The 27,448-nt window shown below is 29.2% G+C and overlaps 2 protein-coding genes and 1 long non-coding RNA gene across 3 annotated transcripts; 1 reads left to right on the top strand and 2 right to left on the bottom strand.

Annotated features, from left to right (window-relative positions):
• Nucleotides 1-15,231: 15,231 nt before the first annotated feature.
• On the bottom strand, nt 15,232-17,690 carry LOC142528466 (uncharacterized). The gene is made up of 3 exons (XM_075633518.1): nt 17,574-17,690; nt 16,101-16,300; nt 15,232-15,625 (listed from the first exon to the last, which is right to left on the bottom strand). Exons 2-3 carry the CDS (start codon nt 16,280-16,282, stop codon nt 15,439-15,441), a joined length of 369 nt encoding a protein of 122 aa, XP_075489633.1. The 5' UTR covers nt 16,283-16,300; nt 17,574-17,690; the 3' UTR covers nt 15,232-15,438.
• A 1,521-nt stretch (nt 17,691-19,211) lies between these two features.
• LOC142528462 (uncharacterized) lies at nt 19,212-19,729 on the top strand. The gene is made up of 2 exons (XR_012815684.1): nt 19,212-19,539; nt 19,573-19,729. It is a non-coding gene; the product is annotated as an uncharacterized LOC142528462 (long non-coding RNA).
• On the bottom strand, nt 19,632-22,900 carry LOC142528458 (uncharacterized). The gene is made up of 10 exons (XM_075633513.1): nt 22,453-22,900; nt 22,187-22,270; nt 21,953-22,083; nt 21,757-21,854; nt 21,376-21,464; nt 21,196-21,277; nt 20,612-20,766; nt 20,468-20,538; nt 20,184-20,298; nt 19,632-19,947 (listed from the first exon to the last, which is right to left on the bottom strand). Exons 1-10 carry the CDS (start codon nt 22,663-22,665, stop codon nt 19,780-19,782), a joined length of 1,206 nt encoding a protein of 401 aa, XP_075489628.1. The 5' UTR covers nt 22,666-22,900; the 3' UTR covers nt 19,632-19,779.
• Nucleotides 22,901-27,448: the final 4,548 nt, after the last annotated feature.

The following is a 27,448-nucleotide window of genomic DNA, read 5'->3' as shown; positions in this document are numbered from 1 at the left end:
TCAATTCCAAAAGGAAGATATTATTAATTCTATTAAGATAGAGAATAATATTCAATCAGAAAATGTTGTTTATTCCTTAATAATGACTATGATTGAACATTTTACTGGAAATTCACTGATGATAGTGAAAAGATTCGTACTTTATTAATTAATCTAAAATGTAAAACACTTACTGATTTTAGATGGTATAAAGATACCTTTTTATCTCGTATATATGAGATACCAGATTGTAATAATAGTTTCTGGAAAGCTAAATTTATAGATGGTTTACCTTTTCTATTTACTGAAAGAATTAGAAAAGTATTAAGAAAAGATGAGATTAATATTCCATATGATAATTATACTTATGGAAATTTAATTAATATTTGCATTAAAGAGGGTTTAGCTCTCTGTAATGAATTAAAATTAAATAATCAAATTAAAAGACATAATTTACTTGAGAAAAAACAATTAGGTAAATTTTGTGATCAATTTGGTATGGACTTACCTAATACAGGTAAGAAGAAAATTAAAGAAAAAAATGAAAAACTTTATAGAAAGAAAAGATATTTGTCTGATAGACAAAGAGATAAAAAGAAGAAAAGAAAAGAAAGCCGTGATTTACGGAAAGAAGAAAAATACAAAAACAAATTAATAATTTGTAGAAAATGTAAAAAGCCAGGTCATTATGCTAATCAATGTTGGGCTAAAAACAAAATTAATAATTTAGATATAGATAATAATATAAAAGAAACATTATTTAAAATAATAATGGATTCGAATAATAATTCTGACAGTGAAACTGAGAATTCTTCAGAATATTATATTTCAAAGAAATAATAGATAGTGAATCAGATATTTCTAATGATTTAAATGGATGTAATAATTGTATACAAGGAAAATCTTGTTTAAATCATATAGAAGATAAAAATGATGAATTTTATAAACTCATGTCTCAATTTCAGGATTTAAATATTAATGTGTTAACTAACAATAATATTTTAGAATTCCTTAAAATGATTAAGGATCCAGTTTTAAAATCCACAATTATTGATCAAATGGAGAATACTGCTTCAACTAGCAATAATAATAATAATATTCTTGTTAAACAAGAACAAGCTTACTCTATGAAAGAAGTTAAAAATCTTCTTCAACAGAAATATAGTAAACAGAATCCAGTTACTATACAGGATTTAGTTAAAGAAATAGAAAATCTTAAAGAACAAGTAAAAATTTTACAACACAATAATAATAGTTTAAATTATCGTGTTTCAATCATTGAAACTAATAATAATAATTCAGTTAATAATTCTGATAGTTTTGATAATCTACAAGATATTTCTTTTCCTGATCCAGATAAAAAACATTTATCTGTTTTGAGCATGATCATATCTCAAAAATGGTACATTAATATAACATTATTAATTGAAAATTCTTATAAAAAGAATTTCATTGCTATGATTGATAGTGGTGCAGACTTAAATGTTATACAGGAAGGATTAATTCCTACGAAATATTTTCATAAAACCACTCATTCTCTCTCTCATGCAGGAGGAGAACCATTAGAAATAAATTATAAATTACCAAAGGTTTATATTTGCAAAGATAAAAACTGTATTCAAACCAGCTTTTTATTAGCAAAAGATATTTCTAGCCAACTTATACTTGGTCTTCCTTTTATTTATCAAATTTATCCTTTAACTTATGTTGATGAAACATGTGTTATAGGTACTTTTAAAGGTAATCCTATTTCCTTTAAGTTCATAACTAAACATGTTCATAGAATTCTTAATGAATTACAAGAGAAGATTAATAGGAAAACTTTTCAGATTAATTCTTTAAAAGAAGAAGTTAATATATTAACTATAGATGATAAATTACAGAATCCTAAATTACAGGAGAAAATCAAACTTATTTATAATAAGTTCTCATTAGAAATATGTAATGATCTTTCAAATGCTTTTTGGAATAGAAAGAAGCATATTATCTCTCTCCCATATGAAGAGAATTTTGATGAAAAGAATATTCCTACCAAGGCTCGTCCTTGTCAAATGAATTCTGAATATTTAGAATTATGTAAGAATGAAATTCATTCTTTATTAGAAAAAGGATTGATAAAGTCTTCTCAATCTCCTTGGTCATGTACTGCTTTTTATGTTAATAAACATTCTGAATAGGAAAGAGGTGTTCCAAGATTAGTCATAAATTATAAACCTCTTAATAAGGTTCTAAAATGGATTAGGCATCCTATTCCTAATAAAAAAGATTTATTAGATAGACTTGTTAATGCTATCATATTTTCAAAATTTGATTTAAAATCAGGATTTTGGTAGATTCAGGTAAAAGAATCAGATAGATATAAACTTGCTTTTAATGTTCCAATAGGACATTATGAATGGACAGTAATGCCATTTGGCCTTTTCTGGCTGCCATTTCCAGATCCATGGGATACCAAATTCCATGAAAAATAGACATAGAGTCTTACCATCGATCCAATGTTCAGAAAATGATTTTTTAATACTTGGAGAAAATTTAACCAAGTATTCATGGGTTTTATAAAAAGCTCTGGCAAAATCTTTGCAGATGGACCAAAAATCTTCCACCATATTAAAAACCAATTTGGAACTGGGTAGTGAAAAACATTTTCACAAATTTTTAAAAACCAAGTATGTCTCTTTTCTCATTTTCATAAAACAAGGTTTTATTAAAACTTTCAATATAATCCCAAAAATTGAATTTAAAACTCATTTTATGATTTTCAGAATAAAATTCTTTTTCAACTAATGGAGATATACCACATTCTTCAATAGATATAATCTTCTTAATTATAAACTTTGAGAAGTTATAACTTCCTTTCTGCTGAGTATTACTGAAAAAGTGAGTTATGTCAACACTTTTTGTAGATATCAGAAGATTTTCATAAAATCCTCTTTGCTTGTAGGAACCATATACATATGATGTATTGGTTAGATATCTTTCCATGATAGTCCATGGAGTTTTTTCCCATTGGGTATCTTTTTCTTCTATAAGAAGAATCAATTCTCGATGTTTTGTCTCTGTATATAGAGCTGAATCATTATCATCATCTTTTATGATATTAGCATATGATGCTGAAGATTGAGAATCTGTATTACTTCTCTTTTGTTTCAAGAATTCTTGAAATTCATTGTATAACTCATTATTTTGCTCAGTATTACTGGCTGATGAACTGGATAAGTTTTGGGCTATAAGCCTCTGTTTTCCATGCTGTGCAATGATATTAGGGGGTTTTCCCCTACCTCCTCGCCCTCTATAAGAGGACTCTCCTCTTCCTCGGGAATACATATCTGTAGATGAAAACATTAGGATAAATATTCTCGAGTTAAGAAATCTGGCAAGTGATTATCTTCACCTTTCTTATAAATGATTTCAAAATCAAAAGGAGCTAAATGAGCTTGCCATCTTGCAAACATTTGTTTAGAAACATCATGTTTAAAATCTTTATTAAACATAAATTTTGCAGATTTGCAATCAGTTTTTATAATAAACTTTTGATTATATAAATCATCTTGAAATTTTAAAATACATATGACAATAGCTAAGATTTCTTTTGCTATTGTGGAATAATTTTTCTGGGCATTATTCCATTTACCAGAATAAAATCTAATAAGATATTCTTGTTTATTTTGGGGATCTTTTTGTTTTAAGATTCCTCCAAAACCTATATCTGAAGCATCTGTTTCCACAATTTTATCCCATTGGGGATTAGCAATCATAAGACAAGGAAGGTTTTTAACATATTTCTTAATATTTCTAACAGCTATTGTATGTCTTTCAGACCAAGGTAAATGATTTTTCTTTAATCTATCATATAAAATAGCAGAATCTTTAGTAAGATCTTTAATATAAGGAGAAATATAATTTAAACTTCCTAAAAATCTTTGTAACTGAGTTTTATCAGTTATAATATCAGGAAATTTTGAACCAAATTCTATACTTCTCTGTATAGGAATTATTTTTCCTTTCTCAATCATATGACCAAGAAATCTAATATTAGTTTGAAATAAAATCATTTTAGATTTTGAGATAACAAGTCCATTTTGAATAACAATATTTTTAAATATATCTAAATGTTTAAAATGTATTTCAATATCATTAGAAAATACTAAGATATCAACAATATAAACAATTATAAAATTGCTGTAATTATAAAAAATATCATTCATAATTTGTTGAAATTCAGAAGGGGCATTTTTAAGGCCAAATGGCATTACTGTCCATTCATAATGTCCTATTGGAACATTAAAAGCAGTTTTATATCTATCTGATTCTTTTACCTGAATCTGCCAAAATCCTGATTTTAAATCAAATTTTGAAAATATGATAGCATTAACAAGTCTATCTAATAAATCTTTTTTATTAGGAATAGGATGCCTAATCCATTTTAGAACCTTATTAAGAGGTTTATAATTTATGACTAATCTTGGAACACCTCTTTCCTGTTCAGAATGTTTATTAACATAAAAAGCAGTACATGACCAAGGAGATTGGGAAGGCTTTATCAATCCTTTTTCTAATAAAGAATGAATTTCATTCTTACATAATTCTAAATATTCAGAATTCATTTGACAAGGACGAGCCTTGGTAGGAATATTCTTTTCATCAAAATTCTCTTCATATGGGAGAGAGATAATATGCTTCTTTCTATTCCAAAAAGTATTTGGAAGATCATTACATATTTCTAATGAGAACTTATTATAAATAAGTTTGATTTTCTCCTGTAATTTAGGATTCTGTAATTTATCATCTATAGTACCTATAACACATGTTTCATCAACATAAGTTAAAGGATAAATTTGATAAATAAAAGGAAGACCAAGTATAAGTTGACTAGAAATATCTTTTGCTAATAAAAAGCTGGTTTGAATACAGTTTTTATCTTTGCAAATATAAACTTTGGTAATTTATAATTTATTTCTAATGGTTCTCCTCCTGCATGAGAGAGAGAATGAGTGGTTTTATGAAAATATTTCGTAGGAATTAATCCTTCCTGTATAACATTTAAGTCTGCACCACTATCAATCATAGCAATGAAATTTTTTTTATAAGGATTTTCAATTAATAATGTTATATTAATGTACCATTTTTGAGATATGATCATGCTCAAAACAGATAAATGTTTTTTATCTGGATCAGGAAAAGAAATATCTTGTAGATTATCAAAACTATCAGAATTATTAACTGAATTATTATTATTAGTTTCAATGATTGAAACACGATAATTTAAACTATTATTATTGTGTTGTAAAATTTTTACTTGTTCTTTAAGATTTTCTATTTCTTTAACTAAATCCTGTATAGTAACTGGATTCTGTTTACTATATTTCTGTTGAAGAAGATTTTTAACTTCTTTCATAGAGTAAGCTTGTTCTTGTTTAACAAGAATATTATTATTATTATTGCTAGTTGAAGCAGTATTCTCCATTTGATCAATAATTGTGGATTTTAAAACTGGATCCTTAATCATTTTAAGGAATTCTAAAATATTATTGTTAGTTAACACATTAATATTTAAATCCTGAAATTGAGACATGAGTTTATAAAATTCATCATTTTTATCTTCTATATGATTTAAACAAGATTTTCCTTGTATACAATTATTACATCCATTTAAATCATTAGAAATATCTGATTCACTATCTATTATTTCTTCTGAAATATAATATTCTGAAGAATTCTCAGTTTCACTGTCAGAATTATTATTCGAATCCATTATTATTTTAAATAATGTTTCTTTTATATTATTATCTATATCTAAATTATTAATTTTGTTTTTAGCCCAACATTGATTAGCATAATGACCTGGCTTTTTACATTTTCTACAAATTATTAATTTGTTTTTGTATTTTTCTTCTTTCCGTAAATCACGGCTTTCTTTTCTTTTCTTCTTTTTATCTCTTTGTCTATCAGACAAATATCTTTTCTTTCTATAAAGTTTTTCATTTTTTTCTTTAATTTTCTTCTTACCTGTATTAGGTAAGTCCATACCAAATTGATCACAAAATTTACCTAATTGTTTTTTCTCAAGTAAATTCTGTCTTTTAATTTGATTATTTAATTTTAATTCATTACAGAGAGCTAAACCCTCTTTAATGCAAATATTAATTAAATTTCCATAAGTATAATTATCATATACCTAATAAATTTTTTCATTTTTTTCTTTAATTTTATTCTTACCTGTATTAGGTAAGTCCATACCAAATTGATCACAAAATTTACCTAATTGTTTTTTCTCAAGTAAATTCTGTCTTTTAATTTGATTATTTAATTTTAATTCATTACAGAGAGCTAAACCCTCTTTAATGCAAATATTAATTAAATCACGGCTTTCTTTTCTTTTCTTCTTTTTATCTCTTTGTCTATCAGACAAATATCTTTTCTTTCTATAAAGTTTTTCATTTTTTTCTTTAATTTTCTTCTTACCTGTATTAGGTAAGTCCATACCAAATTGATCACAAAATTTACCTAATTGTTTTTTCTCAAGTAAATTCTGTCTTTTAATTTGATTATTTAATTTTAATTCATTACAGAGAGCTAAACCCTCTTTAATGCAAATATTAATTAAATTTCCATAAGTATAATTATCATATGGAATATTAATCTCATCTTTTCTTAATACTTTTCTAATTCTTTCAGCAAATAGAAAAGGTAAACCATCTATAAATTTAGCTTTCCAGAAACTATTATTACAATCTGGTATCTCATATATACGAGATAAAAAGGTATCTTTATACCATCTAAAATCAGTAAGTGTTTTACATTTTAGATTAATTAATAAAGTACGAATCTTTTCACTATCATCATTGAATTTTCCAGTAAAATGTTCAATCATAGTCATTATTAATGAATAAACAACATTTTCTGATTGAATATTATTCTCTATCTTAATAAAATTACCTGTATTAGGTACCTGTATTAGGTAAGTCCATACCAAATTGATCACAAAATTTACCTAATTATTTTTTCTCAAGTAAATTCTGTCTTTTAATTTGATTATTTAATTTTAATTCATTACAGAGAGCTAAACCCTCTTTAATGCAAATATTAATTAAATTTCCATAAGTATAATTATCATATACCTAATAAATTTTTTCATTTTTTTCTTTAATTTTCTTCTTACCTGTATTAGGTAAGTCCATACCAAATTGATCACAAAATTTACCTAATTGTTTTTTCTCAAGTAAATTCTGTCTTTTAATTTGATTATTTAATTTTAATTCATTACAGAGAGCTAAACCCTCTTTAATGCAAATATTAATTAAATTTCCATAAGTATAATTATCATATACCTAATAAATTTTTTCATTTTTTTCTTTAATTTTATTCTTACCTGTATTAGGTAAGTCCATACCAAATTGATCACAAAATTTACCTAATTGTTTTTTCTCAAGTAAATTCTGTCTTTTAATTTGATTATTTAATTTTAATTCATTACAGAGAGCTAAACCCTCTTTAATGCAAATATTAATTAAATCACGGCTTTCTTTTCTTTTCTTCTTTTTATCTCTTTGTCTATCAGACAAATATCTTTTCTTTCTATAAAGTTTTTCATTTTTTTCTTTAATTTTCTTCTTACCTGTATTAGGTAAGTCCATACCAAATTGATCACAAAATTTACCTAATTGTTTTTTCTCAAGTAAATTCTGTCTTTTAATTTGATTATTTAATTTTAATTCATTACAGAGAGCTAAACCCTCTTTAATGCAAATATTAATTAAATTTCCATAAGTATAATTATCATATGGAATATTAATCTCATCTTTTCTTAATACTTTTCTAATTCTTTCAGCAAATAGAAAAGGTAAACCATCTATAAATTTAGCTTTCCAGAAACTATTATTACAATCTGGTATCTCATATATACGAGATAAAAAGGTATCTTTATACCATCTAAAATCAGTAAGTGTTTTACATTTTAGATTAATTAATAAAGTACGAATCTTTTCACTATCATCAGTGAATTTTCCAGTAAAATGTTCAATCATAGTCATTATTAATGAATAAACAACATTTTCTGATTGAATATTATTCTCTATCTTAATAGAATTAATAATATCTTCCTTTTGGAATTGATTTAAATAGTTATCCCACCAACCTTTAAGTTGGCCAGTAAAACCTGATATAATCATCTTAGCAATATTTTTATCAGTATTGCCTGAAGGTTTACACACAGTACTATACATAAGCATTCTGTGAGCAGTATTATAAATTTGTTTATCACTAAAACCATCAATATTCCATTCATAAATACTTTTCCCATTATAACTATTAGCAAATATATATTCTTGTTCTTCAATAAGAACGTCCATGGGAGTATGTCTATTATAATAATATTTAGTTTGGGTAGGTCTATCTGCCCATTTAATTTTATTAATTTCTTCTTCAGAATGATCATTATCATTATCAAACTCTTCATTAAGAGTATTCAAATTCAGATTTTTAAATTTTTCTTCTAATAATTTTTCTATATCAGAAACAGAAGATTTAAATTTAAAATCCTTGATATCTGGAGGGGATTGAATAGAAGAAGTAGCAATAGAAACAATATTAGTTTCTTCTTCTTTAGTTTGAATATGAACATCTGGTTTAATTATAATATTAATTTTGTTATAAATTACGTAAGGTAAAATTACGTGAAAATTTGAAACTTATTCTCAATTTGTTTTATACTTTTTGATTTGTGTTAATGAGTTCTATATTTTAAGAAAAAATGATCTAGTGGTAAAATTAATATTAGTGGCATTAATTAAGCTAGAAAATTTATAAAATTAATAGTAAATTTATAAAAAATGACACATATATATTATTTAATATGTAGTAAATCTTTCGGATTAGGATAGAATTGTCCTTATTGTTATTAATAATGTATTTATAAGTATATTATAATGTATTTATTATTATAAATGTATTTATTATAATTAAATGTAACGTATTATGAAGTATTATTGTTTTTTAAAAGAAATTATTTAATCTACAGTAATTATTCTTATTATCAATTTGTCATCATCAAATACGTTTTATTTTTTCGAGCCTGAAATTTCCAATAATTTTCGTTTAATTTAAAAAATGTAGTTAAATTTTGTTGATTAAAAAAAAATATTTGTTAACTAATGATTTTTTTGCTTGCAAGATGGCTGAAAATACGGATAATGTAGTTGTATTTGCGGGGTAGACACATATCAAATAGTATCAACGCTGAGAACATGGATGCACTAATTCCGCCACGTCCGGTCTGACAAATGTCTTTGGAGATTGCTTAATGCTGGGATTCACCTCCGCGTCCGCCTATGTCTTGCACGCATGGGCTTCTATGGTGTCATTCAGTGTGGTCCGATTAAATATTATGATAATCATTTGCTTACAGCCATTTTTGAGAGATGACGTCGTGAGACACACACATTTCACCTTACCGTGGGCGAGTCAATAATCACCCTGCAGGACGTTGCCCTTATTTGGGGGTTGAATATTGATGGCATTCCTATCACTGGTTTAGATACCGCGTACAACAAACTTACTTTACAACAACGATGCGCTACTTGGTTGGGTTTTACGCCCACATCTTCTCAGATTAAAGGTGCACATCTTTATCTGACAGCTTTGCTAGACCATTGCCTAAATAATATGATTAATGATCAAAGCACTGAAGAGGACGTGGACACAATATTCTCGTTGTGTTGCATTAATGATCATTGGTGGATGTATGTTTCCGGACTCGGAAGGTGCTGCTGTCAAACTTATGTATTTGCAGTTTTTTGAGAACATAGAAATAGTGAATACGTATAGCTGGGGTTCTGCTATGTTGGCATATCTTTAAAGAGAGTTGTGCGACACATCAATGAGATTAAAGGTCGATTTGTGTGGCCCTGTTCAGATATTGCAGGTAATTTTACACTTGTACGGTCACTATATTTGTTGTACTTAATTTTTCTTATGATTTGACTATTTATGTTGTATGTTATTGCAAATTTGGGTGTGGTCTAGAATTACTCTTCTTTGCCCTGATAGAGCTCAATAGGTATCTATTTCAGAAGAGCAGGCTGCAGATGTGCTTCAGGGTCTACCATTCCCACCATACGGCGCACGGTACTAATAAGAAATAATTAAAATTTATTATTATTATTTTGTTATTTTGTTTAAATGAAAATATTGTGTACTTTTATAAATTGCATGTGGAGACGCGAATTTTCTTGGACGCACTACGGCCCATCATTCGGTCCATATAATGAGAGATATGCTTGACAGGATGATAGAAGGGCAGGTAGATATATAAATTATTTGTTTAGAGTTTGAAATTTTTTTACAAATTCAGTCTGAATTATATATTATCAAATTGCTAATCTTTTTTTCATTTTATTTGCTTCAGTTTCTATGGACAGTTTATGATATGGAGTCCCCGGAGGTTGGCAGAATTCTTGATGGACATAGAATTCATCTATGTCGATCGACATGCGCATTGATTAATTTTCATATAGTTGAGATGCATAGACCAGAGCGGTGTCTCCGACAGTTTGGAATGCGTCAGGGTATTCCGCCACCTGCTACTAACTTCGACAATTTCCATAAACTGACTCGACAAGGCCGGAACAACTTTGATTGGGCGACATATCAACAACCGAGGAACCAATGCCAAGACTCGTAATTTTCTTCATCAACAAGCGCAAAGGCTAGCGGCAAAACCTGGTTATTGGCATCCAATGTTACTGCAATGAGTAGTTTGTGCTTATATTTGATGTACATATGGGTACCGTCTACACTGATTACATTGCGACAATGTCGAAAACCATCTATACATGGTGTGAATGCCCAAAACACAAAGTTCAAAACTTTATGTGGATGGTCATACGGTCGAAGATGCTTCCATTCTACAACAGTTCATGGATTGTACTTCGACAAAGCTCCCATATATTTAGGAAGCAAAGTTACCGAGCTTTCCCATGTGCCATATACTACCTCCACCGCGCGTTTCAAACTCTGCCATGCCTTAGCATACGATATATCATACCCATATTTTTCTTTAACACTTTCTCGCACATATTTGATTTCGTATGCAGGATCACAACGCACGATTCCCAAAGTGTACTGGCTATCATGTTTACGTCAAGGTTGTGGTGATCTATACCGACTTGGGTAGGCATGCATGTATGATCATCACCATATTTCGTGATCATGAAGTAGCCTAAACTTTTTTTCAACGATGCTCGAAGTCCCCACCCACAATTGCCACCTTCGAACTAGTTCTTGCATCTTACCTTCCAAATTGTCGGAGAACTTTGGACAACGATATATTCACGTCTCAAAACCCGAACTGAAAAATCCTTCACTGAAGCTATTAAATCGTTTTTGCTCTTAAATACCATTTTTACACCGAGCTCTGGCCTTTCAGGATTGTAAGAGTTTGTTCGTGATGCAGAAAGAATACCAAATGAATCTGAAATTTGTTCGTCGTAGACTTCATTGAAAAATTGGGGAATTTCACGTAAATGTTCTCCGGTGCAATAGAATGTTCTCTGTCATTGTTGCTCCAGACATTAACACACGCGTCGATGCCCCTTTAGTTGCATTGTCAACATGATGATCATCTTCTCCGTCACTTGATGTAGCATACAAATCATCATCGCTATTCATGAGATGATGCGAACTGTCCCCAAATAAAGCATCTTGCTCAGGCATGTGTTCTGTAATTGGGGTGAGAATATTTGCATCCATAGTAGAACTATCAAAATGTCTAACATTTGTGGTATTTTCCTCATCAGCCCATGAATTTAAATCCAACTGACATGTTCTACTAGAACCCCATGCGACATCAACTCCTGATGGACCCGTGATATGATGATCCCAACTCCCTGAAGCATAATCCCGTTCTCGTGTTGTATTCATCACCCACGCATAGTCTTCTTCTGTGTGAGCGGTGATATGGTGATCCCAAGGACCAGTGTCGATCCCAGAGTATGTATGAGCGGATTGTTCATCGACATGATACATAGAAGGTCTCGCTTCATTCAAACCTACTGTTCCCAAACCTTGCGTTATTACTGGCATGACTGCATCAAAATCGTAGTCACTTACGTTCTGTAACACTGACGATGAATCAACATACAAATACATGCAATCCAGTGTCGGCAACTCAAGCATAAATTGTAGACTATCATCATCTGTGATAGAGACACGCTCTTCAATGTAACGAGAGAACGAGCTATAACAATATTTCGTTGACAATTTGATGCAGAATTTTGATGGGTCGATCTCAAGCTTGCGATACACATAATTCACCAATTGAGAAAATGTAGTAGAGCGGGGGATTTTAATGGGCCTGATCGCGGGGATATTATATCCAACCCTACCATCTTCAATAATGACATAGCCACTTACGTAAAGTAAGGCCCTGACAGTATCCATGTCTGTGACAAATATAAAACATAATTAATATTAAAAATATAAAATATAACAAATTTATATAAAATAATATAATGCAACTGAAATAAATTATAATTACATTAATACAACATAAATAATACAATTAAAATATAAGAAATTATTTAAATTACCTTTTCAAATGTCAGTTGTACGTAATTTATAATTAAATGAGCTACCGGAGTTTAATATCTGCAATAAATTACAAACATCATGAGATATAATATACATAAAACAATTCAATATAGAAAGAAAAAACAAATATTCGACTTAGACTCGGTGCAACTCTCCCAAATTCTGTTACTCGGCACAATTCTTCCAAATCAAATTCTGAATTGCTGCGACTCGGCGCAATTCTCTGAAATTATAATATTCGACATAAAACTAACAAATCAAATTAGGAATTCCAATACTCACACGATCGACGCAATTTATAAAGTGAGAAGAATCACGGATTTTTTATACCTAAACAAAATACCACAGAGTGAAGAAAAAAAAAAAAGAGCTGCACAAGAAGAAAGCCGAAAACGCTGAAGGACTTATGAATTCGCCAAATACTCGGTGCAATTTTATTACATATTTTTCTAAAATATTTTGTACATAACCACACAAATTAATTTGACAATAAAAATTAATATAATTTATGTATATTAAACTTTTAAGTAAGTTATTTTCAAAAAATATAATTGAATAAAAATATTTTAATTAGAATTATCAATTTCTTATACATATTTATAATAGGTTTTAAATTATATTAAAGTGACCAAAGTTATAGAGTAACTAAACACTATTTCATATATAAACTTTTATAATTTTATTTAAAAAACTTAACAAAATACTTGATAATTTCATTAGTATTAAGTACAATAATATTAATGCTAAATTAAATTAATTATATTATAAATACTAACCTTGAAATATTTCATAAATCAAAATATCATATTTATTATTTTTTTAATTTTCTAACTATTTTTTAATATCGCGATTAATATTAAAAATACACCATTTAACTAAATTATACTTAATCATATAATGTTAGTGAACAAAAATATAATTACTTTAAATTACCTTCTCAGACGTAATTATACTGAACTTGTAATAATATCAACGGACGATGCTAATATCTGAAATAAATGACAAGTATTATCAAAAAAAGTACACAAAAAAAATATTACTTCTTAATATATAATTATAATATTATCAACGAAATTAAACATTACCTGTTGATATATCTTCAAATGAAAAGGATGATCAACAAATAATAGTAATTGAAGTTGAAGAAGAAAGATTTCGCGCATATCGAATACACGAAACTGTCTGAAAGAACAAATAATTTCGTATATGAAATGGAAGGGTACACGGTATTTGAAGGAGATGAGCATATATTTAAAGTGGGGAGAACACGGTTTGTACACGGATTCATAGAATCCGTGACAGTCTGTCACGGATTCTTTGAATTCGTGACAAGCTGTCTTTTTCTTTTTTAAAATTTTTTTTATTTTTTTAATTAAAATATTTGAAAATCCGTAGCAGTTAACAGCGGATTATAATAGTTTTGTAAACCCACCCATTCTGCAATATTTTTATAATGATTTTTAAAATTTATAATATTTTTTAAAAAAAGCCATCACTTTAATCAAAGATATTTTCCCTAAATATTTGTTGACCATTGATCTACGTCATAAATCAGATATTCATCTTCTCAAATATTTCACATATCAAAGTCATATATTTTACCAACTAAATATTTATTGGTATGACAATCAATTTATTAATAGTCTTTTATATTTTTACCACCATGCGCGTATTGAGTGACTACATGCAATCCATGATGCATACAACAAAACTAAAATGTATATATTTAAAAAAAAATGGAAGTCCGGATATAGTACTTCCGAGATTTATCTAATATTAGAAAATAACAAATGTGGAACTCACATCATGAAAAAAAAATTGACAATGTTTAGTTTTGTTTTTAATATAATCTGAATAATATAATAAAATATATATATGTATATATATAAAAGATTTTTTAAACAAATTTATTGTTTATATTTTAAATTCTTATGCTTGGTGCTCTGGTAAATTTGATATAGCCCTCTTATTATGTAAGGTACTGTTTGGTTCAAGTACTTGTAAATATTAATATGAATAGTCATATCATATCACTTGTTTTGTACAAGTATTATTTATCTCGAGCAATCAAATTATTAATTATTTATTTCACATCAATCAAATTCGTAATAATTTAACTCACATCAATCAAATCTATAATATAAATTACGATATTACCCTTAATAAATAATATTATTAATATTCTATTAATATTTTCAACAATGACAAAATGGTAATATCATATTATCTCAAATTTAATCAATCAAATCATTAAATCAAACACTATATAAACTATCATTTTCTATTTATTTTATTATTACAAAATATTAGTTATCTCCATACTATATATCTCATACCATGAACCAAACAGTACCTTAAATTGTTTCATAATGTTTGCCTTTAAATATAATAATATATTCCGTCTCTCCCAAACACATTCATTTTAACAATTTATTTGGATATATCTCCCAATATAACCATTAATGTTTGAGAATATATATTTATTATGTTATAATATTGATAAACATATTAAATTTTAATAGTATTTTTGAATGCAAGCGTAAATAAAATTTATAGGAATTGACAACTATATTAAAATTCATTTATTTTGAAAACAAAACAAGGTCTGTATCAACAGGATGTATCTAAGTCTCCTGAAACATGTTTCTTTAAAAGGAAAAAAAAGGAGGCGAAGAAAAAAAACTCTCATTTCTCAAAATGAACCTTTGAAATACCTGTTTTTCTAAACAACTTCACTCGAGAGGGGATTCAGTCAACAAAATATACTAATTATTGGGGAAATCGTATTAAACATTAGTTTCTCAGCTTCAAAACTTCTCAAGAAAATCAAATTAGTTTTAGAAAGATAATGTGTGCCGTTTTGAACATAAATTTTCAGGGGTAGTAACCAGTAAATGTGAAGCCCCTTCCAATAATCTCACCGGCACAGAACCATGCAAAACACTCGAGCCCAAATAAAGCTGCAATCCCAGCATCCTCAACCTTCAACTCTTGCCTGTGCTTCCACATATTCTTGACATAATAAAATTCCTTCCAGAATGATTCTGTACGACCTGGGATGCTGCCAATGGAACAAACTAACAAAGTCACAAAAACCACAAGAGGACCAATGCATCGTGACACAAACAAAATCTCAAATATGATTGATTCCAGCAAGCAAAGAGCTATCGAAATTTCATGATGAAAAGAACTAACTGGAGGTATATTCCTTCAGGTGCGACCTCAAGTTGTGATAAATTAGAAGGAAAAAAAATCAAAGCAAGAGACAGCCACCGTCCATAGAGTAAAGGGTCAAATACAAAGATTATGATCTGGTATGTAACATGTAACACAAAAAATAAAGCCTCTATACTGAATGTCGGCTAAAAAATAATACATTAAAATAAAAGATTTGTCAAAGCTAAATAATCACAAAAGATGAGAGATCAAACTTGGTTGCCACTTTGCATCACAGAATGAATTTCATAATTATCAAGTTCCAATGAAACAAGTTGAACAATTTGAAATTAAAATAAGAAATATACTGCAAGAGCAACCTGGCAAGATGAGTGTAAAACAACTGCTTGGATAGCTCATTACATTTCTCCACAGTTGGCGGCTCCACAATGTTATGTTTGTTCTGCTCCAACAACTGCTTGTAGTAGGTGGTTCCATTCTTGGCCACGAATTGTGACACTTGGCAAGCCTTGGCTTGCACTTGATGTAACTTGGATGCCATTACCTCCCAAAATAAGTTCTACACGAACAGTTTCAAGCAAAAAGTTAACAAGAAAACAGAAATGGTCATGTACGAGAGCTTCAGAACTGAGACAGACAGATACCATTCGTTGATAGAACACCACACACCTTTTATGCACTAAAGTTTAGGGAAAAGAATTGAAGGGAAACTAAACAAAATTTTTTACTTCAAAATTTCAATCAACCACAGATATGCTTTTGCCAGGATATTTATGTCGTATAAATGCTTCTAGCAGATTCCATATTATCTGTAGGGTCTAAACTGAACATTCAAGTCCTTCTAGTTTGGTCCAGAATCATAAATTTGCTATAACTAACGTCTCACGATTGTCATCATATTTGGGTAACAGGTTCACCTCACAAGCCTATATTATTGAGCCAACAAAAAGTACACCTATTGATAAGCTGAGATTTGTCATACTCAAATACTAAGCAAAGACCAGAATAAAATCAATAGTATACACCTAAAACAATATAAAGCTCATTTCAATGACCATTCACTCCAAACCACAACCAATCTTGGTTTTAACTATTCCCAACCTTTGAAAAATTTCACTAGTAGGAAGATCATGATCGCAGCAACATGTTTGAATGGAAAATTGAACCTTGAAAACGTATCTAAAAAACGCAAGAATCATTTGCAAAAACAATTATAGATCAAATAGCCGTCCAACAAAAGATGACCATTTCACTTCAAACAGATGCCTGTTTACCGAACATATGTACAATGCACAGTTAGGTACACGATTTAAATAATTTTTCACTGTTGGAGTAAATTTAGAAAGAGATTGTTAACTGTAGATGAAATAATCAAGTGGGTGAATCTATAGAATTGTTGTTTGAAGCTAAATTTGTACATTGAATCAGGGAACAGCTAATTAACAGATTGAAATCTATAAACCCCGATTTCCACAGAGAAGCTATAAAGGGGCTCCACTAACAATCTCTTTACATCATTCCATTGTCAAGCTAGACATTTCTCAGGCTCCAAATCAATTCTTCTTCATCTCAAACTAATCAAATCAAAGGGCGTGGAACCAATCCGGATTCCACATGATACATTTCCTGGATACGTCCACCCTCAAAATAAGACGAAAAAACAACAAGAAAATAATTGAATTAACACCAAGCCGACGCACCAAAACCCTCAAATCAAACCCCAGAAATGACCAATCAAAATATACATCCGATTAATATGCACAAAAGACAGAACAAATGTAGCACAAATGAAATCGTTGTCGCCAAAAAACTACGCAGAAATATCAAGTTACCTGGATTCTGGCCGGAGAAAATGCTTAATGGGCGAGGATTTTATCACCTTCTCTCCCCGCTCAGCTGAAGCATGGTTTACTTGCCAAATTCATAATATCAATTGATGTATTTTTATTTTTATTTTTATTATTATTATTATTATTATTATTATTATTATTATTATTATTATTAATTAACCACTAAAAATTTTATTAGGGTTTATTTTTAAAATTTTCAATCGGTTTATTTTTTTAAATTAAGGGTTTTGTATTTCTCAAACACAAATTTATTTTCCTATCCACCATGTTACGTATATTTTTCTAAATGTTTATTATTTTTAACTTTTTTTTCAACTTAACTTGTATTATTTTGCACCTTTTATTTGTACTTTTTATTTATAAATTTTAATTTTTTATTTACACATTTAGAGTACGTAAAATTTTTAAATTCAATTTTAAATTTTTTAAAAGACTTAATAAAGATCATAAAAATTACTCAATTTCAAATGTCATTTTTTAATTTCAGTTTTTATTTTATATATATAAATTCGATTGTACAACAAAAAATACTAATGTATGTTATATATAGATATCTTTCATATAGTATCAATTAAAATCGAACGCTAGTTCAGAGATTTTTCATGCTTTGAGCTTTAGTCGTTTAATTTGTTAGAATTTGGTTTTTATCTGATAACTTGATTTTTTTGTCTTTTTTATATGAAATCACTAACTTTATAAAATATTGTTTATTTAACCTATGATACTCTTCTCCATAACTCATATAGCGATAATAAAATATATATTGTATATATTAAAATTTATCTAAGCAAAACTAAATGGAAACAACAATTTTTTTCCTCAAAGTTTGAAATATAATATTAGGTTTCGTTTTGCTTTATTTTTAATTTTTTAAAATTATTTTTATATATGTAACATATGTTTATTCTCAATACAAGGGCTATGAATAATAAGGTCAGTATCAAATAAATAATATGTGATGCATACATACAAATTAAATTTTTTACATTAAATAATATATATATTCTATCATACAACTCATGTACTCAATGCACTAGTATTAAATTCTAATTATAAACATAGAAAAATGCAGCTAAATAAAGCGTCATTATTTTTTAAACATACAAAAAGGAAAAGGGCTAATGAATACGTGGGATGGCACAAATTCAAAGTCCTTAAAAATCTACACGAGCCAAGCTATCAAGCACCAAGCTTTTTCGCCAGTCTGGTTTGTGCAGCGAAAATGTATCCGGCACGCTTATTCAGTAATTGGTTCGATAGTAAGGAAAACATCTTTGGGCCGAGCTAGGTTTCCTGTGTTCTATTGAAAAAAAAAAAATTTGTGCTAATTAACTCACGAGACCCGATTCTTCACTAATGAGATGTGTTAATGTCCCGCATCGGTTGGCTTAATAACTTGAGAGTTGTATATATGGGACTCGGACAATCCTTTTCCCGCTAGCTTTTTGGGTTGAGTTAGGTCCAAATGCCAATCTTAACATGGTATCAGAGCTCAGGTTTCCACCGTTATGTGTTGGACTGCCTATAATTAGACCACCCGATCTGCCCATAATTGGGTCATTTGTAAACTCCACGCTCCAGATGTTCATTCCTGGACGTGAGAGAGGTGTGTTAATTGTCCCACATCGGTTGGCTTAATTAATAACTTGGGAATTGTATATATGGGCTTGGACAATCCTCTCCCCTTGAGCTAGCTTTTGGGGTTAAGTTAGGTCCAAGTGCCAATAATGTGCTTTTAATAATCATTTATTTTATTGATACAAAGTCACAATACCAGCGTGGAGCAAAATATAAAAAAGTTATTAGAAAGAAGACCAAACTCAAACAAACCGCAACAGGAGAATATTTGTATATGATACAAGACGTTTCATATCAAGCTTTTCTGGTCGTCGAGTTTTTTGATGTGAAGAGGTCAAACTTTGTTTGCAACTTTGCAACACAGTTTTCAGTCTTTTTTTTTTTTATGAAGACAAGTTTTCAGTCATTTTTTTTATAAATAAATAAAATATATTATTCAATCAAAACCAATAAAAGTTACACATACTGGAGATAGCTTGCTTCAAGATTGTAAAATTGGTATTCCAATGTGAAAATTGCTTTCTTGGGTACATGACCAAGAAACATGGGGAGAAGCGGGGATAAATATCAAATCTTTCAGAATATCTGGGTTCTTAAATCTGCAAATCACTTAACTTTGTGACGTCGACTGAGAAGCAAGTTGAATCCAAGCGAACTCCTCTTTATAAGCCTTGTTTCCCCAACATGAGGCCTCGCATGTGTACACAACAATAGTCGCCCAATCAAGAGAATCCTCACTGTCTTTCACATGGAAGTAATAGAGCAGCTGTGGTAAAACCTGAAACCATCGACCAGGAAGAACATGAACAAAAAGATTCCGAGGGAGAGTCAAAGTGTCAAAAATAGCGATAATTTGAGTTTCATCAATTGGTTAAAGCTTGTGAATGCAGGAACAATCTATTCGAACCATTGACAGGAGAAGAGATTGAAAGTTTCGAGGGATTTATTTGAGCCAATCTATTTTCATCAATGTTTGAAAAATAAATTTATGATCTTTATGCATAGAGACAGCACCTGAAATTCAAAACCACGAGTGCCACCACAATAGTTACACTTGGGAATGTCTGGTCTCGATGGACGACCGCTAGAAACAGGCCACAGTGGTTTCGCTTCAGCATCACTGGAATACCTGCTTGTCGAAGAAATGAATAGGAAAGTTGAGATAAGGGGGATGTCGAGATTCACGAATCCTGGTATTACTCGATGTTCCCATCCGAAAATCTTCTTAGAGGACAATAATAACAACGAAGACATAAACAAAGAAACATAAGTTCCTTCTTTTTAACCAATATGATCACCTCAAGATCTGGTCTGGGGCAACAGATATTCTCTTCTGGAAAAATGCCCAGCTCCTTTTGTCATCATCTCCCTATCACAAAGGAAAAAAAGAGATACACACTGCAATTCAACAATTATCAAAATCAATTAAACAAGAAGCTTGCCTCGAGATCTTTCAGCAGTTTTGTGCAAGATCCATCCACACGAGTTCTAGGAATTATTGAGCTAGCAGTATCATTATCAGTAGACATCTCTGTATCAAGTTCACACTCATCCTCATTTGTGATCTCATACTCTGGCCAAAGGGAGTTGCTGGCAGCTATTGGCAAATAAAGTACCAATATAGATTTTATTTAAAAAAATTGTTTGTTGCCTTTAATGAACACCAAATTATCTTGAAGAAGATTAAAGTGTAATTCCACAATGTAGGACAAAACGTCACGCCAAAAACATGGAAAGTGAAACCCTCTTGATAATTGACAGGCAGCAATCCATATCTATTCATTTAGGCATGATAATATTATATTTTCAGAAGTAATAGCTAGCTGAAATACTGAATATACTGGATGGTACAATGAAATCAACCATGTATGAAAAAAAAAACTACAGGAAGATTTATTCGTGTCATGTCAGCAATTCAGCATATCAATTTCCGTCACATTCAATAACCACTATAATTAGATGGTGGAGAAGCATTATTTGTTCGTTCAAAAAGGAACAAAAAGTTATATTTCTGTATAACCATTACCTAGTTCCGTTGATCTTGCAGATGTCTCCAACTGCTGACAGCTAACCTTATGGCTTGAGCCACTTGATCTCCAGTGAGCCACCTGCAAATAGTCATAACTCTAATGACTCCTCTATTTGATAGCCTGAAAGATTAATGTCATATGCCTCATGCACATAGGAGCTAAAACAAACCGAATACCTGGTGTTTCCCAGAACAATAACACACTTTTCTACAGCAACCACAAATTTTATCTCCTTTCCATGTACCACACCAATTACAGAGTGTTGCTGGAACAAATCACCAGGCAAACAGAAGCAAATCATTATACAAGGTAACAGCAGCAGCATTTCAAGAAACATATAAAATGAAGCAAATGTAGTATCCTAGTCCATCTTATTCACAACTACTACCACCACATGGAACTGTGCATTTCAGTCTTAATTCATATTTTTTCATATTAGTCTTTCTTGTCAGCTAGCATTATCAACGAGCAGACCTATTTTCAGAAGTTTGTGAAGTTTAGACGACTACAAGATATCAATAAGAAGGTATATATTAAGATACACAAAAAAAAGTTACCTCCGGCTGTCAAAGGCTGCTCAGTTCCATCTTCATTAGGTGCTTCAATGGAGTAAAAGGAATTCTCGCGTGGCAATTGACACCGAAAAACCTTCACGCTTTAGAAAACAGGTCGGCATCATAAACAGAAAACATGAAATCGTAAGTCTATCAGCTCAACAAACATATAACAAAAAGTAAGACAAAAATGCACTACCTTCTGGAGAGCTTCTCTGGACAACGCTTCCATTGTTCATGCTGGTCACGAAGAAGGCAAACCATTGATGGACACATAAATACAAACAGTGAGCGGTGAAACGTCCACTCCTCCGATAGTGGAGCGTAAACCTACAAAGGCAAGCAACATATACATAAAAATAGAGTACATTTTCAATGTTTTAGGAAAAGAAAATGGAAACCTACCAAATTCTATTCACAAAAACTAGAATACCTGGAGCAGGAACTGCAAAGGGTCACCGCAAAAATCACAAAGATTCGATTTTTCTGAAGGAAAATTAACCGGATCCAGCCAAGCCTATCCACAACAAATCAAATAATTATCCACTATTTGGAACAGATATCCTTGAAGACACTAAAATCCACTTCTCCTTCATTTGTTATAAAACAATAATAGATAACACAAACAGCACGAGTCCATGCTTTCGTAAAACTAAACTTATAAATCTTATGAAACATGTTGATAAAAAAAATAATTACCGGAGTACCACCCGCTTTGCTGGGGAAATACTGACGGCGCAATGACCATTTATTTTTCGGTTTGACCACAAACCCTAAGGTCATTGGTATCCACCCCTCTTCTTCATCGCTGATGTCATCTTCGGTATCATTATTTCGAGCTTCATCTTCCTCTTCATCAAGGGGGGATATACGGAGACTATCGAGGTTTGCTCCATTCAAATCGAATTCCATTCTGCACAGATTATGGATACAGTCCAAACTACGAGAATCAATTGTTGCTGTTTCTTCTGCAGCTGCCGAAAACCACACGTTGTTGGAGCATTGGGCCTGTTGGGGCACATTAAATTAGGGCAATAACCAATAAGAAATATATCAATTGTTTTATTTACTTCATCCGCAAATCCTTTCTTAAAGAAACAAACAAAATCGTTTCACCATAAAATTCAAACAAATAAGGATTTGAAAAAAGAAGACATTTAAAGTAATATGGTGATTTAATAAAATAATTATTGTCATAATTTTAGATTGATCAATTAAATTATTTTTTTAAAACTACAATTTTTTTAATATTGGAGCTCATTATTTTAGGAAAAGACAGGTTCTTTCTCAAAAATATTACACGTATTTAGAGAATCAAAATTATCAACTTCAATCAAATGCCTAAGAAATTATGCAGAACCAGTCAAATTCTTTTGGTAAAGCGTTAAATACAAAAATAACATTATTATAATACCAACAAATCAAAGTAAAGATGAAAAAATTAAACCAAGTTCACGAGCGAGGACTAAAATAAATGAATTTAGGAAAAATAAAATGGGATAATAACCGGAATATCTATATGTGTGTGTATATATATATATATGTGTGTGTGTGAAAGCAAAGTTGTATGATATTTTAAGTAATTTTCCGCCTAAACAAACATTTAAAAAAGGAAATAAACGAGAAATATATTTAGGTATATTATATTATATTATATTATAAAAATGTCTAAAAATATTTAATTCATTATTAAAACTATATATTAATATCTGTGTGGGTATAAAACTTGAAAATTGAAATTCTTCTAAGAATTACAAACCAAATTAAATAACATTTCAAATTTCAAATCCAAAAATTGAATTCTCTTCTGGAAATTATAAATCAAATTCAGATTATTGTTCAAAATTTAAATATGAATTATGGAAATTTGACACATGTTTCAAAATTTTGCTTCATTTAAATCATTTTATTTTATTAATTTAAAATTAAAGTTTTTTTAATCTATAAATACATATATAAATTTGCATGATTTATTATCACAAAAACGACAGCCAGATTCCAAATACTCTGAGAACCGTGCTCAAATTCATTTTGTAGCAAATAAGTCTTCCATACCCTAATGACACCTTTATTTAGTTATGTTCGTGAAGTTGAACCTTCAACCTGGTAATAGACGCTGAAACTACAGATGGTTCGTTGTTACGATCTTCCTCCATATGGAAACAATGGACCTACTTTCGAATGCATCTTTCATGATCAGGAGGTAACAAATTTTCTTATATTTGATATCGAAATTCTCTGAAATATAACATATAGATTCTCTCTATTTTTTTTGGGTTCGCGCATACATGCAACAATAAAAGAAAGCCTCGTACAAAAAATGAAACCAATTCTCAAAGAGGGTCATCTTTTTGCAATTAAAAACGTAATTGTTGCAGACAATCGTCTGAAATACAAGGCAACAACATAAATACAAACTCATGTTTATTAATAAAACTAATGTCTGTGAGATTTTCGATTAACTTTTTCATCAACTATGCTTGAATTCAAGAGCTTTGCAGATTTGAAGAATGTAGATGTCATTGATGAGAATGAACTTTTTGGTAAGCTGGTTTTTGTTATTTACTTAGGTACCGTTTGGTTCGCTATATTATTTATCTATATTTTCATCTCAGATTCAATCTATTCTCATGTTTGATGCACTATATTAATTATTCATCTATCAATCATTTATCTTACATCAATCAAATCATCAATCATTTATCTCACATCAATCAAATCATTGAATTGAAATTACAATATTACCCTTAATAAATAATATTATAAATATTTTATTAATATTTTCAAAAAAACAAAACGGTAATATCACATTATCTCAAATTTAATCAAATTAATCAATCAAATCAAATATTATATTAACTATCATTTTTATATATTTTATTATTAAAAAATATTACTTATCTTCATACTATTTATCTCATACCACGAACCAAACGGTACCTTGTGGATCTATCATATTTCTATTATTTTTATGTTTATTTATAAGTTTTTTTTATTTCTTTCTAGACGTCATTGGTAAAATAATAGCAAGAGACTCACCTCAAAATAAAGAAATTAGTGGACGTGCTACAAAATTTTTCGATTTCGTCATTGAAGATTTAGAGTAACAACGATTTTTCTTATTTTCATATTTTATTTGTGCGAATTAATTTTAGACATTTCAAAATCTATATTTATTGTTTGTTAGAAACATCAAATTATCATGTACTTTGTGTGGAAACTTTGTTGATGAAATCATGGCACATTTGGGCACGGTCAGTGATGAACCAGTTGTTGTGATTCTTCAAATGTGTCGTGCAAGACGATTTGGGGGTGAAGTGTGAGTTCAAAGTACGTTTTATGTCACAAAAACGATAATAAATGGAAACTTAGCTTAATTTCTTCAATTTCGAAACAGATATTTTAAATTTAATTATTTTTGTTTATAATTTAATTTATCTTTTGTTATTATTGAATTTTTATAACTTTTCAATTTAGCATGACTTCTGATTGCAAGACCCCAACAAATTCAATTAGCACCATTTCAGTGCAATCTGTCCCAAATATGCACCTTTATTTAGTTATGTTCGTGAAGTTGAACCTTCAACCTGGTAATGGACGCTGAAACTACGGATGGTTCGTTGTTACGATCTTCCTCCATATGGAAACAATAGACCTACTTTCGAATGCATCTTTCATGATCAGGAGGTAACAAATTTTCTTATATTTGATATCGAAATTCTCTTAAATATAACATATAGATTCTCTCTATTTTTTTTGGGGCAAATTATTCATTAATCTGTCCCAAAAACTTTAATTTTTGGGGCAATTTTTCCGGACGCAAAATTGTGTGTACGTGTCTCATCTAGTCACACGTTTATATGTGTGTTAACGTTTTAACTCTTTACTAAGAGTAACGACTTTTGACTTTAGCCCAGAAAAATAAGGATTATAAATTCTATTTTATAGATTACACAAATATTTTGAATAATCTTAAAAATTTTAAACCACTTAAATTTAGTTTGTACAATTACGCTTATTGTATTTATCCCAAATTTATAGACTTGTTTGTTTTTTTCACGAGTTAAAAACAAATGCACCCTATATATTCGAGATATATATTTGGTTTAAATATATAATTTTATTTTTAACAGCTAGATATGAATATTATTTCTTGATCTATAAACACAATATAATTTAATAAGTAATGGAAGATAGAAAGAGTTTTCCTATTTAATATTTTGGCAATGAATAATAAATTAATAATATTTTCTAAATGACAAATTTGTTTTGCCTGTGTCTTATGTTTTGTCTACTTAGACTTGCCTTTAATGTTCCGAATGATCGAATCAGAAATCAGAAATTATAAATCCTTTCAACTTCTTGTAATCCCCGATTAATAGTAAAAAAAAAAAAATATTCAAAAAACTTATAGAAATTTAAGAATTAATTAATATAAAATATGCATGACAAACTAGACAAACCCCTTACGTTTTATATTCCAAAAATTTCAAGGTCATTTAACACATTGCTCTTACAAAATCAAATAAAATTATTCTTTTCAGGTTCTTTCGTCCAAAGATGAAGTCTCCACACCTATAAAGTCTACAACAAGAAAGTTTCATCAAAAGATATATTAAATGATTCTACATTGAAGAGAACACTTATTGATCAGTTCTCATCCGATAAAAAAGTTTAAAGCTATCATCAAGCTAGAGAATGACTGAAATATGTTTTCCATAATATTATGAGTTATATTATTCTAAATTTTATTTAGGAATTAAGATTTGATTATACATTTTTATCTTGTTTTCAAACATTTGCTTTTGTAAAATTTTAATTATATTGTTATTGTCGATTTTATTAGTGTAATGAAGTTTCATGGTTCAATTGAATGTGTTTCGAAATTTATCATTTTCATATTTTAATATTTTATTTTTCTTCACAAAATTTATAATTATAATAATTAATTGTGAACATAATTTTTGTTATATTAAAAATGTTAACTACTAAAATTTATAGATACTCGAGCATATACTGAAAAATGCAACACGACAAATTAATACTCGAGTATATACTGAAAAATTATTTTAAAAGTGTTTTTTTTTGTCGCTCCTCTTGCTGGTGTGGAGCAACGTGACTCAGTTTTTTTTTTTTTTTTTTTTTCATTTTATTTCACAATAATTTGATAGATTATGAGAAAACATGATATTTTGAAAAAATATTTCAAAAGTACTACAATCTAATAAAAAAACCCTTTAAAAACAAGTTTTCTTGCTACTTTTCTCAAGTGAATTTATATGCAACTTTTGTTAGTCTTTTTCCCTTTTTAATAATTTAATTTTAATAGCTAATATTATCCTATATTACACATATACATCTACTAACCGATAAGTTTACCAAAAATATTTTGCCAGAATAATAATATTTCTTTAACATCGTTTAAGATTGACAAACAAAATCCAATAAGAATCATCTATTGCATCCAAAAAAAACCACACACATATATAATAAAAAGAAATAAAAAACAGTGAAGCATGATTCAAGTTTTTCACTGCACACAATAGAAATACTGTAAGGAGACAAGGATGTTCGAATCTTTCATTGATACAAATAAACATGTTGCAAATCGAAACAAATCTTATGCACAAAACCATTAACTAAAATATGGTCAACTTTATCTTCCACTATTAATTGTTGTATATCACAACAATTT

The sequence above is a fragment of the Primulina tabacum genome, chromosome 2 (genome assembly GCF_025594145.1).
Source record: "Primulina tabacum isolate GXHZ01 chromosome 2, ASM2559414v2, whole genome shotgun sequence".
Lineage (NCBI taxonomy): Eukaryota > Viridiplantae > Streptophyta > Magnoliopsida > Lamiales > Gesneriaceae > Primulina > Primulina tabacum.
This window is presented reverse-complemented; position numbering and strand designations above follow the sequence as displayed.